This window comes from Camponotus floridanus, unplaced genomic scaffold (genome assembly GCF_003227725.1).
Source record: "Camponotus floridanus strain SB8 unplaced genomic scaffold, Cflo_v7.5 scaffold39, whole genome shotgun sequence".
NCBI lineage: Eukaryota > Metazoa > Arthropoda > Insecta > Hymenoptera > Formicidae > Camponotus > Camponotus floridanus.
This window is the reverse complement of record NW_020229536.1, coordinates 157,034-177,812: the sequence shown is the minus strand read 5'-3', so window position 1 is coordinate 177,812 and position 20,779 is coordinate 157,034. Positions and strand designations below refer to the sequence as shown.

General features: G+C 37.9%; 2 protein-coding genes across 7 annotated transcripts in view; one reads left to right on the top strand and one right to left on the bottom strand.

Annotated features, from left to right (window-relative positions):
• The window catches only part of LOC105248038 (thyrotroph embryonic factor), a 67,531-nt gene extending 48,253 nt beyond the window's left edge, over window positions 1-19,278 (bottom strand). The window contains exons 1-2 of one of the 6 annotated variants that reach the window (XM_025411263.1): window positions 18,604-19,270; window positions 18,326-18,569 (exon numbers count right to left, since the gene is read on the bottom strand). In XM_025411263.1, coding sequence (XP_025267048.1) covers window positions 18,326-18,413 — 88 coding nt within the window. In that variant the 5' untranslated portion in view covers window positions 18,414-18,569; window positions 18,604-19,270. Of the gene's footprint in view, window positions 1-18,325 lie in introns of all 6 variants that reach the window. The other 5 variants (XM_025411264.1, XM_025411268.1, XM_025411262.1 and 2 more) reach the window with 5 other exon arrangements.
• Window positions 8,248-10,501, top strand: LOC112638856 (luc7-like protein 3). The gene is made up of 2 exons (XM_025411275.1): window positions 8,248-8,450; window positions 9,212-10,501. The coding sequence occupies exons 1-2, from the start codon at window positions 8,248-8,250 to the stop codon at window positions 9,735-9,737; spliced, it is 729 nt and encodes a 242-aa protein (XP_025267060.1). The 3' UTR covers window positions 9,738-10,501.
• Window positions 19,279-20,779: the final 1,501 nt, after the last annotated feature.

The following is a 20,779-nucleotide window of genomic DNA, read 5'->3' as shown; positions in this document are numbered from 1 at the left end:
ATCGATTGTCATTCTTGCCTCGTGGCCTGAATCGAGAACGTAATCGCGATCGCGAAAAATTATAAACACCATGATGATTAATGTGTCCCTCGAATTTATAATATCGAGCAAATTTTTACGCGCGCGAATAACACGTATACGATTTCGATTCGCGGCTTCGTGTTCTCGAAGCGACGAGACTCTCCCCTCGTAGCGCGTCGACTCGCGAAAATCGGCGATGCAATTTCGCACACACACAGCCTGAGGAGACTCGGCGATGACTGAGACGAACGGAAGCTTTTCCTCCGCCTTCGAACGAAAGAGGGTTGAAGGCACGAGGCGCGTCAGCGGCCGACGTCGGGGGATGCGCCCGGGTCCACGTGCACCGGGAGAGGCACGTTCCTCGGTCACGTGTTCGCCCACAACTCCACTTGGGTATATCTGCGCGCTCCGGCGTTAATTCCGTGTCGGATGAGTATTATACAGGTGAGCGTCGAGCGTACCAAAATGTAATTCACTCGCTTCTCTCATTTAAACGTGAATAGCATTCATTCGAAATCATAATCAATAAACGCGATAATGAGTGACAGTTGTCGGCCCGTATCTATACACGAGTCGATGATATATATCTTTGAGATTGCCAAAAAAAGATTCTTTTCAGACTCGCAATATTTTCTTATTACGTAATATATTATTAAATTTTTGAGAAGTCTCTGAAATTTCGCGAGTAAAATTTGTAAAAAACACTTTCGATGAATGATCCTGAGATGAGAATCGTAAGAAAAGCGCGGTCATTAATAGCCGATGTTGTCAGTTTGAAGCGAGTGCAACGTCATCGAATTACTTACGCGTATACACACACATGTAGATATGCAGAAGACTGTACGCATATTTCCATTTACGTAAAAGTAGCGCACCGGCCACTACGTAACGTATCTATATATATGTATATCGGAACCGATGATCCGCGCATGAAATTACTTTGATATACGGCAGTTTATCGCCGGACATGTTAAGTTGTCGCAGGTCAGGTCATTTCAGGTCAACGTACTCGTATGTACACATATTTGCGATCACCGGAATTTCTCTCGCCTGGCAACCTCTCTTCTTACTCTTTTCATGTAACATTACATCACTCGCTAACAATCACTTATAAATAAGCATTATTCAATAGATAGTGATATAAATGCAGGAGAATCGAAAATAGTTTTTTTGCACGAGTTGGAAAGAATGACGAGTATTCTTAATCAATTTGGAAGCAATCCTTTATTAATAATAAATAGCTCTTGAACTAGAAATAATTTGACGTTTTTAATTAATTTGATATTTTTCGTGAGTTAAGCAAAGTTTTATTTTTTAGACTCGGGAAGATATAAGCCTTTCACCTATAATTAGATTATTAATTTAAAGGTTAATCACCGAAATGTTTTTCGATACTTAATTACTCTAAAAATCCAAGAAAGATGCATCATATTTTTCGTGAAAAAATTGATTAGATCAGACTATTTGCATTTGGTGCGTTCACGTTTATCTTACGGCTGTTGAAATTTTTCATTAATCTTTCACGAAGATTGTGTATAACGCTATATGAATCGAAAGATAAAACTTATTAATAATTAATATGAATCTTAATATGACTCACGAATATGCGATAGTTATTATGAGCTGTCTGATCCATTAGGTTTTATCAGCATTTTTTTTTTACTCCCGACTCGATCTGTCAACCGCAGCATCGCCCGACGATTTATGGACGTCGTCCGCACATCCCTTTATATTTTCCGGTTGAGCGACGATTGTATTCCGGTAGACGTCGATGCTTAGACGCGGAGATCGGCGTGGGCCATGCGATTCTGACTCTGTCGTGCGTGATGCCGCATTTATTTTTCCTTTTTCTCCTCGTTTAATAATTGAAGCAGATGAATCGTATAGACTATAGACTATCGCCTGCTACAGCCTGCGACAGATAAAAACTTGCCTCGTCTGTTTCTCTCCCTCTCTCTCCTTCTATCTCTCTCGCGATACACACTGAGATGAGACGATTAAAATATAAATTGTTCCGACGATTCCCTATAGTCCATCTGAATCAACGCTACATATAAAGTAATTCCCTTGTCTCTTGTATCGCCCTATCCCGCGAATGAACGTCACGTATCGAATAAAAGGAAATTGAAACCGCTTGATTCTTAGACTTTAAAAGATTAGAGTTAACGTGGCCGCGATCGGTTAGATTAAAACTTCATTAAGGATGTTTTGTATGTACAATCCCAGCAAAAAGTAGCTGAAAATCAATATTGACGAATATATTCACTTTTGGTGTATTTTGAGTAAGAAATTATGTGAAATATTAGAATTTGATCTTAGCTATAGTGCAGAGATGTATTTTTTAATATTTATTGCGTTTTTCCTGAAACATTCCGAATTTTGTTAATCAAAATGATTAACTTTTGGCAGAGAATTTCGCCTTGTGACAGATACATGGTTAACTTCATTGAATTGTATTTAATATCTTTTTAACCAATTAGTACTTGTATAATATTATTTGACAAATATTTCCTCTGTATCTAAACTTTTGCAAATTTTAAACAAATTCTGAATGTTATTTCCATGTGTTTTTGTCATTTGAATCGACGTGGTTATACGTTTCCCATAAAAACACGTGTTAATTCGGTGCAAATTAAAATTCTTATAACTTGCGAACGCTTTAGTGAATCGATTTAAAAATTGTACTGAAGATACTAAACATATGTATGGACATTCTGTACAATTTTCATTAAATTCTCAATATTTTGAAAATAGGCACAAAACATCCTTAACTAAGATTAACCCAATTCTTAAAGGAATGTGAACTTGTAGAAATTGTTTCTCGCATTTGGCTACTGATAAGACACTGGACACTCCGAAATAATGTCGTGCGAAAGTCATGCGAAGAATCGGGACGACTACTGCGGCACGATATCAAAGAGATTTCCGTTCTTCGTTTCGCTCTGGTAATAATTGCACAACGCTATCTAAAATAGCGACCGGTATCCAAAGGAGAGAGAGAGAGAGAGAGAGAGAGAGAGCAAATATTCCCCCTCCGTCCCTCTCGTCCCCTTTCCCCGCGCTCCTTTCTTTTTTTCGCTTCACATTTAACGATCCCTCCGCCTCCTTGTCGCGCCACCCGCGAATCTACCCTCGGCAGAAATCCCGGCGCGATAGCTGCCGCCGACTCACGTGTTGCGCCACGTGAATCGCACTGCATCAAATAGCGCACGTGGGCGCCCGTTTCCGATACATCGAGTCTCTCCGCGCTACATCCCCAGCCCCTCTCTCTCTCTCTCTCTCTCTCTCTTTCTCTCGAGATATACGAGACTTGGAGGTCACGTTCCATTTGTGTCGGGTTTCCAATTTTCAATCGGGATGCTTCTCTCGTTAAAAATTACGAGTTTTTTTTTTAGCGCGACGGAAAAACTCGAGAGAGGATACCGTCGCGAAATTACGAGAAGCGCGTTGATTACGCGAAAGCGCGCTCACGGTAATCTGAACGGACGCGCCTATAGAAATATCCGTGTCCGGCTCGACAGCGCCGAAGGTCGCGTTGCATCGCAAGCGTAACGTGATAATTAGCTTTTAATCGACACGTGGAAACAATTATTTCTCGCGATGAATGTAAACGTAATAAAAGTGATACACCGGCAAGAACAATCCGATCTAATCCGTTAGAGAATTGCTCGTACGCGAAGGAGAAGTATTATATATATATATATATATATATATATATATATATATATATATATATATATAATCGAGGTACCTTTATAGAAAGAGATTATGCGTGACAAATAATTACGGTAAAGAGATTGGAGTCAATTATGATTAATTAAAGATTCTCTCCTTTTTCATTCTTCTCCTTTCGTAATAAATAATATGCGCCTCTCGTTTTTTGGATTCCTCAAATGAAATCTGTTTGTCATTCGTCTTGGGTGTCCTATGTTCACTTTATGGTTAATCCACCGCGGTTAAAAAAAAAAATTCCCGCTCTCACGCGCGAATTAGAGTTATAGAAATGCGTGAATAAAATTTACGCGATTTGAGCGTGAAAAGGAGATTTCTAGTTCCGCGAAGCGTTAAAGACCAGGAGACTGACGATCTTATGTATACGTCGTATCAAACGAATCGTGAAGCTGCGCGCGCGCGCCTTTCGCTTCCGGTTCACCGATCTCTCCACATTCGTTAAGCCACGTTCTCGGTGTTCCCGGCCGACATTTATGCGGTCGAGGCACTTTCGCTCAGCCTGGCTCGTCTCGATATTACAGATTCATCCTTATAGCGATAATAAGTATCTCGTAAGAGAGGCGCGCGATGATTACGCTCTAAATCGCATGCATTCGCTGACATTAGTGATCTCACGGAGAGGACAATTGAAAATTTTGAGAATCTCCAAAAAGAGAAGAAAGTACATATACATCATATCCGATCATGCATTCGTTTGCGATATGTGCGGATAATTCGCTTCTGTCGATATTTATCGCGTATATTAATATTGTTCCCGAGACTCTTTCTATATCCATCCGTTAGTGCAAAGTTGACGTAACATTTTTAAGACATCGTAGATTTAGCGAGTAAAAAAAGGCATCTCGCTTAGGATATGATTGGTCTAAGAATGTATTTTTTTTCCTTCTGAAGACTTTGTTCCACGGTTATTAGTGTCGTGTCACAAAAATCTTTATGGACGGAGGAAATGACGGTACGATTATGGTGAAGGTTTTTACCTGTCCACAGATACATCGTTATTCGTGATCTCCGCTCTGAAATGATGTTTACAAAATGTACGGTAATCAGAAATTCATGGCTTCCTTCTTTTCATTCATAGGCGGCGCAATCATTTTTTTTCCTCGCAAAGCTGATTATTCAATAACTTCTCCTTGACCATCCCGATTATTCCCCGTGCATATTCTCGCGTGCTGCAAGGTCGAAAATGCTAACAATGGACGCACATTAATAGCGCGCGCACATATATATGTGAATGTGTGCGCCATGATAAAAAATATTCTTCATTTCATATTAAGACTTTGTCGTTTTTTGGGGGGATTTTATCTTTTACGTTCAACCTTTACTCGGTAATTAGAGTATTTCTCTTGAACGATAATACAATCGTAGAATTTGTTTCTCAATTATTGTCATTAATTATGTAGATATAGCAATTTTATTTTATTCAAAGCTACAAATAAATTGAAATTAATTATAAGAATGCAAATATATAAATAATGCAAAAACGCGACAATTCTATTATAAAGTATAGATAGTTTTTATTGCTATTGAGCACATAACATTGTTCGTGTACCGGCAATAATCATCATTTGTCGGGAACGTGTATGTGTGTCATGTGTGACAAACGCACAGCAACATTAGTGGTCTGCAACACGTTTATGTGTGCGATTTGCGTATCCGGTGCCCTTGCACACGCGCAGGTGAATGCTTTGAAGACGTATATTTTCTCATGGAAATTCATTAATAACTTTCAGACATTTTTTCTCATTTTCTCTTGTACGCAACGAGACGCGTGCGTCGAGGGAAATAAAATTACCGCGATATTTCATCAGCTGTTTCTCATACTTGCCGGATTTAGATAGGGGCATTTAATTATTATTATCGGTATAGGAAAAAATTGCGCGATGAAGCTATCAGACTAGGATATTGGCAGTTTCTGTGTTATCATTGCGAGCGTATCAGTACGGGCTTTCGACGAGCCAATTTCCTCGAAGCAGTACCAGATGCCAGTAGAGTCTACGAGTGATTTGTGCTGCACTCTGCAGGAACTTGCGCTAACGTTATTCGATAAAAAATTTTTCCACCATCGAATTTGATTTTTCGAATTATAGCCCGTAAAATTATAAAACTATTCGGAAAAAATTATATATACATATATAGGTATGTATATACATGTATAAAATGCTCAGCTTTCCCACATTTGCCTGACATATGAATTCTCTTGGAGTAATATTAAATTTGTCTTTATTATAAATCACAAAATAAAAATAGTAATAATTAATAATTATAAGCAATTTTATATAAATATATGTAAATAATAATAATTTAAATATAGCAATTTTAATCATTTTTTCAAGTAAAATAAAAAAAAATTTATTTCAGAAAATTTTAATCATCAAGCTACTTTTAACATTTAAAAGAAATGATTAAAAAAAAGTATCGTTTATCAAGAGATAAATTAAAAGAGTTGTCTTCGTAAAAAAATCAATAAATGAAAGGAAGGAAGCGCGATATAAGTATGAGACATTCTATATAAATAATGCAAACATCAATAAACGCTTGAAGCGATATATTTACTTCTTTTCGGTCGCCAATAACATATAACGAATTAATCAATTTTTGATAATGTTATTGAAAGTACTTCAAAAACCAGTCGATCATTTTTAACAGATCTGATCACATTTACAACAATAAGTAAATCTAATAAAACGTATCAATCTCCAATGCTCATAGTTGCAATACCATCGATAAAACGATAAGTCGCGCCGTTTTGTGATAAGACAGACATACTTCTCGTTATCACGCCATACGCATTTATAAAAAAATTGATTAATTTAATTCAAATATATGCGCTCTCTTCGATTGTACGGGACACCTACGAGATCCTTGTACGCATAAATAACTTGATGCGGCTTAATTTATCGAATAATGTACTCCTAAAATAAAAAAATGCACATCCCTGTTGCGTCGATTATACTTGTAGCAGAACACAATAGCATAGTGTATCAAGTTGAATATAATATTTTTTACATCGAGAAAATGTAATTATAGTGTCTCGGCATTTCGTTTTGATAATTCAAACAGCCGGAAGAGAACTATATTTACGAAGGTATAAGAAAAGAATTCCAAACTGTCACGACACAAAGGTCTGACATGCTTCCCTGGTGCCATTTTGTGCCGTTTTATTTCTGTTCGAGATAGCGGCAGAAAAAGAGCGAGGAAAGAGGAGGACGAGCAGACTCGCTACAAATAGACATTTTAATCTATAAAATATTGTTTTTCCTGAAATAATAATGGCTTTATGCTGCTAAATATGATTATTCTGAATCAAAGAACATAGTAATTTGATGTGAAATCTTTCTTTTCTTTTTTTATAAAAACTAAAAACTTGTTTCGTCTAGAAATTTATAAACTTGATAATTTTCAAAGAATCAATAATATAAAGAGTATAATATGAAAATAATAAATAAAATTATATAAAATAGCTAATAAAAATAGTAATATAATAATTTATAGAAATCAATATTTACATACAATTTTGATAAAAATTTATAATTATACATGTATATAATTAGAAATTTTTTTCTCACTATTTTCAGACCGAATATAAATATTGATTTAAGTGTGGCAGTTGCTGATCAATTTGAGAGAAATTGTTAGATATTAAACATGTTTGATTTAATCGTAACTTATTCGGTTTGGCGAGGAATTCCGTTGTCGTACTTTGATTGTCTGATTACACGAGTTGCGCTAGATAGCTCAGAACGAAGTTCAAGGAAAACTGGTAAAAGCTATACGACTATTATTGAATGCGAAACTGAAAACTCGCGTAATTTTTTCTAAAAAAAATATTTTTAAAGTTTATATATTTTAGTGTCCATTACAATATGTGTAATATGGTTATGACTCACTCATTTATTGCATCTTAAATAATCATAGCTATAGTGATTTCGATATTTTCGATACAAAAAATCGAGAAAACAAAGATATTATGATCGCATGGTCAGAATGACGATCATTTCCCTTGGATACTATCTTGTTGAAATCAATGAAAATTTCGCGTGCTGAATTAAAAGTATCAATAAAAAAAAATACAAGAGATATAAAATGATTTAGTATTGTTAATATTCTAGTATTTTATTAGTATTTTATCGCGGCGTCTATATCTGATGGGTTGCGACACGTGTTCTTGGAAAGGAAGTATAATCAAATACATTCCTGTCATATTTTACTCAATGCAGGTAGATATCCCTACATTCAATCCGAGTAGACCCTTAGACGTCATTAAGTCTTTACGTAGCGATATTCTTAGATCTCTATAAATCCTTGGAATTTCAGACTTTCAAATTCTTCAGTAAAAATTAATTCTAGCGTTAGAGCTAATGTTAGAGCTCATAGGTCTTATATGTTTTTTTAATGATTGATTGCAACATTGATAATGAAAAAAATTATTAAAGGAAATGACGGCTGTATACGTACACAGAGCATATAGAATATTTGTTAAAATCGTTAGTAGAAATGCCCGCCAGGCGGACTCCAAAGGTCGAGGCACTGGTTGTAAACGCTATACGTAGACTGCAAGATGTCCAAGGCTCGACGTCGCGGGAAATTAGTAACTATATTTCCCAGGAGTACGATGTTCCTAAAGAAGATATCAGACGGCAGGTTCGAGTCGCTTTAGAACGCGGCTTGTCCTACGGAATCCTGCAGCGGTCCAGGAGGTACAAATCCGAATCGATTTATTCCTATTAATCGCTGATGGCGATTACACTTAATTAAAAGTTTTATTTGACGAGCAATTTTTCTCGATAATACACAACGTGTATTATTTAAAAATATTTACATCATAAAGCATTTATAGTTGAGTGAGATTAGTCGCGTTGAAATTATCGTCGAAATTTATTTGAAACGTTATAAATCATTTAATATGTTTTGATTTCCCTCGAAAATTGTGCGGGTGTCAATTAGAAGAGAGATAGTAAATTCGCATAATATATTGGACGTATTTAAGATACCATTTTTTTCTGCACCACGAAAAAAACTCGCTTATCAATGTGCCAATGATAAAGCCGCTGGGTCAAAAATAAAGCGCAATAGATTAAGTCACGATTGCGTGGGAGATACGTGACCCACTTTGTGAAAAAATATTTTGATCGCTTTGCACACACGATACTCTCACTTGATCAAATAACTGCTTTGTCATACGATGGTATAACGTAATGTAGCATCGATATGACTTTTAATGACTTTTAATGTAGTCATTGAGAGAATTGAATTTAACTTTCAAATGTTGAGTAATTAAACGGAAAAGGAGGATTTTTTTCTGCCATTTATAAATTATTTCTCAATATGTATACGCAGTCTTCGACGACAAGAATTGTAGGAAATTTTGAATGCGAGAAGACGATTGTAATAATTCATAATTTATGCCAAGAAAATCACTGTTATTATATATATCGAACTATTTCACTGGCATTCATAGCGGATACTATTCGTGCAATCGCGATTACCTCGGACAGTTATCGTTGGGGGATGGAACGGGTGACGGAGTGATGGAACCTTGTCCAGCTCAACCTTGGCGATTCGGCGTACGTAAGAGGAAAAGAGAAAAGGCAAGAGCAAGAAAAAGAGCGAGGGAAAGGAGAGAGAGAGAAAGGAGGGAAAAGGAAAGGAGAAAGAGAATGAGAAGGAGAAGCGCGAGACGAAGAAGAAGACGTAGGAGACCATCACGCGCCAGACGGAGGAGAGGCAGACCTCGAAGGAGACGCAGTAGAAGAAGAAGAAGGGGAGGAAGAAGGAGAAGAACGAGAACCAGAGGAAGAACTAGAACGCGCACTGATCCCGGCGAGATAGAAACCGAGGCGATGGTTCCGGAATCGAGGGAAAATGAAACTTTCAAAGATGCCTCGCGCAAAAGCGAAACATCCATATCCGAATATTCGGACGAAATGCGTTTGCAAGATAATCCTCAAGATCCTCAGTCTTCAAATACGTCCGGTGACGTTTAGGAATCAGGGCAGGGCAAAGTTTCTTTCAGGAAATATATGTAAATCAATGAGCGAATTATTCATTCGTATTTTGACGCACAAAGCATTTTACACATTTAATTGTGTGAATCTTGCACAGATATATATTTAAATTACAATATCCAAGACAGCCTCTTATACTGTTGTAAACTCTACGCAAGTTTTGAAATCTCATGTATTTATATATGTCCTTTTACTTTAATATCTTTTATATTAATTATTATAATTGACTTTGTATAACATGTAACTTGTTGTTAATTCTTTGTACGTTCTTCGGGTTACGAGAAAGAAAAAGGCGCGATTTTGAGGTGAGAGAAAGAGACAAAGAGAGATTAATCGAAATTACGCTGCCCATCACGTGGCATTGAAACTCGAGCCCCCTGAGAAATGGCGCACGGGGCCCGCGGCGCCTGTCGACAGACCTGAACACGGCCTTGTCGGCTAATGATAGTCGCGCTAATGACGAGTCTGCACACGCATGTACGCTCGCACCGCGTGACTATTTCGCCTAGCAACTCTAGGACTAGACGCAAGATGCATCGTGACGGTGTTTCGCATTGCCAGCTGTGAATGATAAGTGCGTGTCACTAGCCAACACATACGCACATCTCGAAACGCGGGCGAACGATGGTATTTTAGGGGCACATTTTTTCGATTTTCAAGAAAAAAATCCATTTTTTTTCCAAGGATTGTAATTTTCTCATGTCGGCTATTTAAATTCGATTATAAAATTCGATTTCACGCGAATTTGAATGTTTTCATCAATAATTTCAAATATGATCATTTTTTATATATCTAACTAGCAAAATTGAATATTCAATCTATATATTTGAGTTTAAATCTTAAACTGCATATATATTTGAATTCGAATCATTTCATCTATCGGATATCACACACACGTATTGAATAGAGACGAGACTATCGAATGTTATCATATCGATTCATTATGCGTACTTCGTTCAAGGGAACTTACGTTCAGTGAACCTGCATTCAAACGGAAAGACCGAAAGATGATTATCTATATAAACATTACGTTTATACGCAATATTGGACAATTAATAAGACAATCTAAAGTTTATTTATAGCCTGCCGTATATTTATGTTGGCTTCGACAACGTAAAAGCTATATCTCGTTTCTGAAACTACGCACTCCAATGCATAATTGTGTAATTTATGTCATTATATTAATCTTTCCTTCGTATATTATCGACTGGTTAACCAACTGTCTAACAGACGATGACTAATGCAGAGAATAGTTCTTGCGATGATGAATGATTAGTCGCATTGATGAATTACGTTTGAATTGGTGCAATTAATGATCGTCGTTAACATTGAATATTTTCCACAGGAAATATTATTATTAGCATTAAATAACGATTGATATTAAATCATAATTTGAACCGGTCGTTCTTTTAAACGTAAAATAGCTCGCTCGAGAAGATTTCTTGGAAAATAAAGCGGAAAAAATGATTATTTATTTTCCTCCGGTATAATGATAGCCTGTACCAGTGTAACGAGAGACCGTTTTATCACGAGACTAATCATGTATTGTCGTCACACTCCTCATGCCGAACGTTAATTAAACATTTTACACTTGTGCTTCGACAAGTGGCTCAACAGGCGAGAGGAGGGATTCGGAAACCAGTTAATTTCAGTTGTTTCAATTTTCGATCTTACGTAGAACGATAAGAATAGTAAACAAGACATTTGTATGTATCGTAACGTCGAAAATTAAAATAATCGAGTTACGTCGTTAGAAAATTCGTGCGTCGACAACAGCGTCTGCTTGTTTGCCGATCTAATGGTGCAGATCGTTTCCTTCGTTTTCCTTCAAAGAAGCGTATCAAGAGGAAGACGAATAGAGAAAGAAAGAGACAGAGAGAGAGAAAGAGACGCGGAAAAGAGAGAGAGACTCGTCGTCGTTTCGCCGCGAAACCGAAAATACTCATGTCGGCCGGTATGTTGAAACCTGGCATAAGTTTTGGCGGGTTGCCAGGGAAGCGGTACTCGCTTGGAGGCCACGCCAGGCCACGAGCGATCGCCTCGACAGTCCAAATCTTTAGTTAAAGATAAAGAAGACGCTTCTACAAAAACGCGCGTCGATCGACCGCGACGTTTAACTTCGAGATATCGATCGATATTTATTAACGTTGTATTTTTGCAACTAAAACGAGCAATTCGATGAATACCGCTCGCAATAATTTCTTATCGGATACTTCAGTCGTATCTCCAACGCACACACGTTTACCTGTTGACTATATAAAGCGATAGTCGTGTCTAAATTAATACTCGCTGAAACTGGAACACTACGTTCCAACTGATAAGTTTATTGTTCCGCGAACAATTTCCTAGAGAGATAACTTTTAGCTTACTCATAAGTCCGCGAAAGAAGAGATAAAATGAGGAAAAATTTATCGTTTCTTTATTTTTTATTTACTAAATTCCTATGAAATATATAGTCGATATATGCTGCGCAATATAATCTCCTTGCAAATTTTCTCTACTCCGTCGACATTCGCAAAGTAGATGAGTACCTCGACGAGAATCGAGCAACACGTGCTAACGAGCAAAATCGCGCGGTGCTAAACGTTTCTTGAGAGAGACTCGCGGATATCGCGACAGACCTTGAAACAGTTAGAGGTGTACGAGACGAATAATCTCTCCGATTGGCCTGCGGCTAATAATAGCAAAATATAAGATATAATTTTGAGGATCATTATCATCGAACATTAAAGTGTCGTTAGTGCTTCCAACGTGTCTTCGCAAAAAAAAAAAAATAAAAGATTAAAAAGAGTAAACAGAGGAAGTGAATTTGTGAAAATAAATTCTGCAGAGATATCTCAATATATATATATATAACAAACGTGACGTCGAGAACATTTTCTCTACATGCTTTATTTTTTTATTAAAGGATTAAATTGTATTTTTGATAGAGAATTAAAATAAATAAAATAGAGAGAACACACAATATACAAAAATATTCACAATCAATTTTTTATTTCAAACAAATTATGGGTTTTTAATTTAATAAATATAGATTCCTATATCGATTTCCTTTAATTCAACACGTGTTTACAAAACGCTATCGTAATCGAAGAAATCGTCATCGTGGCCGGGAGAAACAAGGTAATTAACCTTTACCTTGGTCTTTGTACGATCTACGAACGACTTAGAACGGCATCAAAAACCAGCTTGTTTTTTGTTGGTGAATGGCAGATGTTGGAGCCAACTTAAAACGATCAAGCGACTATGTAATGCACCATAAAGTTGGCACTATTGTGGCTATTATTTCATTCGGAGAATAATGCTGAGGTAATCAATTATTTCTCGTTTTTATCATATTTTTTTTACTCTAATCAAACAGAAATGATTTCGCATTGTATCGATATGTTAATCAGTCTTGACAAAATGTGAAATTTATAATCAAACAAGAGATAATCTCTTGTATGGCAAAATCGTTATCAGATAAGAGCCTTGTTCATAAATTATTAAAAACACTATTTAGAGGTATACTAGGTAGAAGACATGTTAAACAGTAATTACACAAACATATATATATATATATATATATATATATATATATATATATAATTTAATATATATAAATGTGTATGTGTGTATAAAGTATCATGGATCGTGAAAAAAACATTGCATTAAATCGCGGAAATTGATTGATGTATAGTTGGTGTAAAATACAAATAAAGTCGATGCGAATATATATTATATATTTCTTCAGCTGCATCGCGAAGCAGCTCCACTATACCGCGCCATATTCGAGTTGCCGGTGCTCTTTTCTGATCTTCCAGCCTATCCATCAAATGGATTGACGTGTGTACGGTCCTGGCACGCCAAAAATAATCGTTCAACATATGTATTGTGAAAGAGCACGAGTCACGGTAGAGATCAGGACGTAATGCCGAGCTTTCGATGCGATTCATCTCAGCTGATAATTACCCGAAAGCGAGAGATACGACTTATCGAATATAAAATCCTTTCGACCCATGGTTTTTTCCAATGGTTGGAATTAACACAAGCCCGTATTTCGTCCTTAAAAAACTTGTCCTTGAGATGATGATTTATGACCGCGACATATTACAGTTGTCAAATTATTAAAGTTCTGATGGAATGCAGAACGATTTATCTTAATTAAGACCATAAGAATAAAAACGACTAAACATTTACTGCATTTGTCTTTTTTTTTTATTTTACATGTGACAAGGGCGTCTAAAATAAAGAAAAAAAACATTTCAAAAGAAAAAAAATAAAAAAAACTGTTTTCAACCAGAAGTGATTGACGGTTTCTAAAATGTATGAGATTCTTAATAAGTTGGAGAGACAAATTTTATATATATAATGATACATATATATATTGCTGAATAATTTTTCTAGTCGTTTCATGATTTGTACGTTAAATATAGTTGGTTTCGAAAATAAATAGCTAAGACAAAAATCGTATCAAAGGTTATCTAATTTTATAGACACATATTGTAAGGTTTCGTAGATTTATCTTTTGAGAGATTTTAAAATAACGATTACAATTATACATTATTACACATTATTATAAACTTATCAAAGTAATAATAGCTCGAGATTAAGTTTTGATCATGCAATAATGATAATATAAAGCTATTCATTTGCCTTATTGACAATGCGTGCGTAAATCTGTGATTTATTTCGCGATTCCAGACAATAAGAAAGTAACAGCGATAACTATATCGATCGTAAGAGAGTGAATGAAAAATGAAACGGCGCTTAGCACGCGCGACTTATCGGCGTCTACTTGCCGACTTGCATTTCTCGTCGTCGACAATCGTAGGGTCACTAACGATGACGTCCGCGACAGTGACCATAAGTGACATCGATCACTTATTGACGCATAGAGTTTGAAGCAAACAGCACGCTAATCTTTTATTCGAGCTAAGAAACACAAATAAAAGAGGATTATTTTTCTCTCTCATTCAACCACGCCCTGTTTCCCTCTTTATAAAAATAATTACGTACACATTTTAAAATAAAAACACTTTCCATTTTAATAGATCGCGATAAGAAAAATAAAAAATCAGTATTTTTAACATACGGAACATGATAATAGGATCTTGAAATAAATATAAAGAGAGAGAATCCTCAATTATATAGACTCCAATTAATTTTAATTAATGTCTACGATTCTTAATTGCTAAACGTGTTTGTGAAGCGTGCATTTTATATAGTGAACTTGCAGGAAGAGAAAAGACAAGCCAAATTAGAAATAGAGGAAGCAAATGGCAAGACCGAAGAAAGGATGGAACCGTTGGTTCAAACAAATTATGGATAAATAAAGATGTATGCCATTATACGGCGTTATTGGCCGAATTGGAAAGTCTGGGGCCTTCCTGGCTCTCTGCCCTTCTACTATTACTCTCGTTTATATCCCTCCTATTGATCGGCATAAATATACGAGGTGCAGTTTGCCTCGTCCCTTCGGGAGCCCCCGGTGCGTCTTGTTTCACGTTTCCGCATAATGTTACATCAATCGGCAATAATTTAATCCTAAAACATGAGTATCGGGAGCTATTAAACCCCAGTTGAACTTACATATTTCTGTCATTATAAATCAAACGAATTCTCTAAATGTAGGCCACGATTAGAAGCTCCATTGCCTGCGTGTGAGCCTCTTAAAGTCGAGGGACGGATCTGGTCTCTATATAATTGATCGTATATATGTGTGTAATTTACATGATTTACATGTGATTCATATATGTAATTGAAAAATACTATACTAATAAAATAGGCAATCTCTCTCTTTGCATGTAATGTCGATTTTATTAAGTATGATATTTTTGCATTACGTATATAAGATCGATTTTTTATTATCATCAATATTCATACTATGATCAATCTAATATCAATATTCAGACTATGTATATAATGAGAACGGATAATTGACGCGAAGAGATCAAGATGTCAGTCTGAGATACTCGTGTGATGTAAAAAAAGGAAGAAGTAATAACATGGTCAGATATTTAAAAAAATCACTGCATCTTATGTTACGTGCCGTGATATCCACTATCGCAATATAAGTCGTTATGAAAACCTAACGCAGCGTTGTGTCATAATACTGAAAATAAATAGATTCTTTCTCACTATAAATCATCTGCATATGGATAAACGTAGAGGATTTAGTTCTTACGACGCTGCAGTATCAGAGAGTAATGCGAAGCGTTGCTGTCGTGACATATCATGCGTATGTTTGCAGCTACATAGTATCTTTTATCAAGAAGATATCGCGACAAGGACGCATTTTCCCCCCCAACTTGCTTTGCGAACAAACAGAATGCCGAATTATTCTAACGACGAAAGTTTAGCACATATTTCCAAGTAATATAAAAAGTAATGACTGAGATAAAAAATTAAATCAACGAATTACATCGGTCAAATTCTGTACAATGAGTTGATTATAAAAAAAACAGCGAAAGTAGCGTTAAATTTTCGTTCATTTTTATCTTCGAAACGAGATCGAAACCCACTTTAGATAATCGCATTTTGCGCAATCGGGAAAGCAATTCGAGCGGACTTCGTAATCTATCCGATGAAAGAGCTTAATACGTTTTCATATTCGCTGGCCAAACTCGGAGTAAAAATTTCAAACCCCATCGCGCGTACGCATCCACGTTTGATACTAATTATTTAATTTGCATTGCATTAATAATACGATTTGGTGAGAGGTAGCGAATTGGGGACGGTTTCCTGAGTCGACGAGTAACGAGTTACTTCCCATTCGGATATGCAACTAGTTTCGTGTATCATTCGTAATGAAACGAATTGCATCGCAAAAATTACATCATCCGATTGCAACTTACATCAAACGGTAACGCTGTTTCCTGAAAAACGCGTATCCGTAATTAGCCGGAAAAAATGGATGAATTGCGAGGAATTAACTCTATGGTATTACTTTTTGTAATGTAAAATGTATTTTTGCATTGATTTATGCAAACGTTTCTTTCCTATTTTTCTATGTAAAATACAAAGAGAGAGAGAGGGGGGGAGAGAGAGAGAGAGAGAGAGAGAACATTACAGTGAAATTTTTATTGCAGAAATAACAAATAGAAAAAAATAAAAGAAAATAAAAAAATTGATAATTGTGATTGAAATAACGAATTCAATTAATTTCACTAACTTTGAATCGAGAAAAATAAAGGGATTTGATTGCATTAAATTCTGTAAAAATATACTTCAAAACAAGCTGAATAGAAATAGATTTTGCACAATCGATTGAATTCTTCATCTCTGAATTATAAATAAAAAATTGTTAAACCTCTTTCCATTCCTTTTTATAACGAAGCTTCCCGAATTGATAATTTCATATTGATCGCAAGCGATTGAACAATCTTTTTAATTACTTTTACAATATAGAACATAAATATCACGATGCAGTCAGTATTTTCAATGTGACGTGCAAAATAAATTACTCTAAAATATCTCTACTCCACTTTGATGAAAGAAAATCATTGTTGCATTTAGAAAAAACAAAACGAAAAGAGGGAGAAATGAGAGACGGGGGATGCAAAATATTTTGAACCGATCCCTAATATCGAAGATTAAAAAATGTAAGTAATAATGTAAATTCGGAATAAATTGTCATCGATTACTCTCGAGTCAACTACTTCATCTCCCTTACTGAAAGACGTCGAAACACCGTCGCGTGGCTTCCCTTCGGTCTTCTCTATGTCGTACGAGATTAGTCGCCTCACGCTCGCGCTCCGCCGAAGCGAAGCGGAATCGAGCGTGTAGGTTGGATGCGTTCGTGGCGAGGTAAGGCTGGCAGCGTATCACGTGGTGCGCCACGGGGTCTAAACGAGGTTAATCGGCAGACCAGCAGCGTCGGCGCATCGACGACGAGCGTGTGCTACGTCGTCCCCCGTGACTCCTCTCTTTTTCTCCGTTCCTTTCTCTCTCTCTCTCTCTCTTTCTCTCTCTCTCTCCCTCCCCCTCCCTCTCCGTCTTTATCCGTTCCTCTCGTATTCTCGCCTCTCGCCCTTTGCACTTTGGCCCTCCTTGGCAGTCGCGTGATCCGATAATGGCAAGAAGCGCGAGTTCCCGTAGCTCTCGATACGCGGAGTCGCGCACTCGAGAAATTCAAATGCGGTCGCGTCGAATATTCAAACTCGGACGTGCGTGCCACGCACAATGCGCTCGCGTGATCGCCGCTAGTCCGCGCTGTGGTAGCTGCGTGTTTGCGCGTATTTCGAAGTGGACGGGTGTTTCTCGAAAGCGCAACCGGCGCGAGGCGGCGGTTAGCGCGAAAATCACGTGCTCGCGAGCGACCGGCGAACGACGAGCGTGGCACGCGCCGCGAATGCAAAACGAGCTGGCGTTACCCGCGCGCGCGCGCGCGCAACTCCTTTTCTCGGGAATCGTTTCGGCTCAAACTCGAACTTTGAGAAAGGAAAGGGAGAGGCGAGCCGGAGAACGGACAACATTTAGAATCCATCGCGACTATCGCCGCGGAAAAGGTCGCGTTCCGCGCGCGGTCGCTCGACACGCGCGCGATTCGACGATTCGCGGATCGTTGCAATTGGCCGAGCACTTACCGATCAGCGGAAATATGCTGGGCTGGTCGAGCAGCGACTTGAGACTGTTTTCGACGAGAGTGGGAGAGGAGCGGTCCTTGTCACTCATTTCACGCACTGCGCCACGAAGCCTACTTAGCGCACACCTCGGGGCCTATATCGCCGCGGCACACACGCGAGGATACACTCGATGGCACACACCGCGCACGACTGTAGATAGATAGATAGATAGATAGATAGATAGATAGATAGATAGATAGATAGATAGATAGATAGATAGATAGATAGATAGATAGATAGAGAGAGAGAGAGAGAGAGAAAGAGAAGAAGGCACGGAGCGGAGCGGATCGGCGCGAGAGACAGACGGACGGACGCGAGTCGAAAGAGCGGAATCGACAAACTGGCGACGACGGAGAGAACGACGGGGGGAAAAAGATAGACGGATAGGTACGGGCAGGGATATGTACGGGTATTTTCCTCGCGATGGTACACACGCGACGAGCGTTGTACGCGCGCGCTTGGTCGTCTCCTCGCCGAGACAGGCACGATCGAAAAATATACGGCGGTACCAGCAGCGGACTCGGACCGGTCTTGCGCCCGCGGAGGAGAGGCCTATCGCCCGTCGCCGAACCTCTCGCCTCGCCGTCGCGTTGCTCTCCCGCACTATCTCTATCGGTGGATTCCCTGTACCCGCTCCTCTGGGCGCGTTAAAATAAACGCGGAGCGCTGGCCCCGTGCTTGGCGGTGCTCTTGAAAATCAATCTAAAAGTGGCTCGCCTCGTGGCGCGATCTCCTGGCCGACTAGCGGACCGAGTGCCGTTTCGAGCCTGCCGACGCCTGCCGCACTGATAACGAGCACCCGACCCTTGCCTTGCCTTGCCTTGCCTTGCCTTGCCTTGTCGAGAGTCGAGAGCCGAGAGCCGAGGGACGAGAGTGCTCGCCTCGCCTGTCTCAGCGTTATCAGACTGCGCGCGCAGCCGCGACCCCGCTCTCTCGCCGCGATCCCGCATTAACGCGCAACGCGACGCCGCATCGCGCCAGAAACCCGACGCCGATCGGTGCCGAATTGGATTGTGCCTCCGACTCTTCGATCGCAATTGCTTCGTCTCCGCGAAATTCCGGACTCCGCGAGACTCCTCGGGTCCTCGCTCCCCCTTTTCCGTCTCGATTCCTTTCGATTCTCCGTCTTTTGCGCGGTGGTCGTCGAACGACGTCGGGGGACGGGAGTAAATATTTACGCATATGCATGAAGGAAAGGTTTATTAAAGCGATGATTGCGTTGTGCGACGTCGAACACTAAGAGGCTTGAATGTGTCGATATGATTTTTGTGACCGCCTCCGATAAAGTGGATCTTTACGAGTGCGTGTTTACGGATATCGGGGTCATTTGTGGTCATCTCTTTTAGATTTCGTTCCAAACGACTTGCAAGATTAGAGAAATGACCCGATTTGTCCGTAAAGTCGAGACAATTATCGCAAAACGCGTGTGACAATTAATTATGAATAAATCTCTCTCTCTCTCTCGTTATATTTTTTCCTTATTTTTCACGATTTTATTTATACTGCACTTTGAATACTGTTATAGTATGAAAGATTGAACGGTTGGATTTTGACAAAAGTTTTTCTCTTTTTATATCAAGACTGTCATCCATTTAACGATAACATTTTTTAAATTTAGATCATCTTGTTGGTCCAATAATGCGATTAAAAAATCTCTTAATATTATAGCGATCTTTTCGAAATCTCGAATTGTTTGGATGAATCTATTTTTTGTATCTATTTACGTATGTTGATATATTTAGCTATATATGAGATATCAATCTATCTCGGTTATTTGAAAAGAAAACCTGTGTCATAATGTCCTATCTCGATAAGCGCTATCATTTCATGTAAATTAAAGTCATTTGACGTGCGTTAAACCTTCGTAGATAAGATAATTAGAGCTCCTATCTCGGATAAAAAGTGTGTCTGGATACATGCCTGTATGTCTGGTTGCTGTCTGCAGCTTTTCTTTTCTCTGCTAGATGTCTGTAGCGCTCAGTTTCTGTCTTATAAAGATGTATATATATTATATGGAATTTTAAAAAAATTTGTTTCTTGCGTTAGTAATTGCAAGGTAATTTTAAAACATAAGGCTGGAAAATATAAAATAATATTCTCTAATTAGTAATTATTTATATTTTTACGTTATTTATTTCTTAATGAATTATGCAAATTCAATAAAAACATTAAACATGCAAAAATTTCAATGTATATATATTTCTTATATTCAATGTAATTATATTAAAATACAACAATTATAAATATGAAGGAGATTTGTGTAGAGAAGCAAAATTAAGATAGGGAAAATTCCAAAAATCAAGATGCATGGCATATATATTCAATTGTTTTATATAATTACGAATGATAATGTGACAAATTACGAACAATGAGAAATATACAGAGAACAGCATTACAAATTCTAAAATTATGATA

Coding starts and splice junctions, on each gene's coding strand:
- LOC112638856 (XM_025411275.1), top strand. CDS start 8,248: ATGCCCGCCAGGCGGACTCCAAAGGTCGAGGCACTGGTTGTAAACGCT. Junction 8,451..9,211: donor ATCCTGCAGCGGTCCAGGAG/GTACAAATCCGA, acceptor TGGCATTCATAG/CGGATACTATTCGTGCAATC.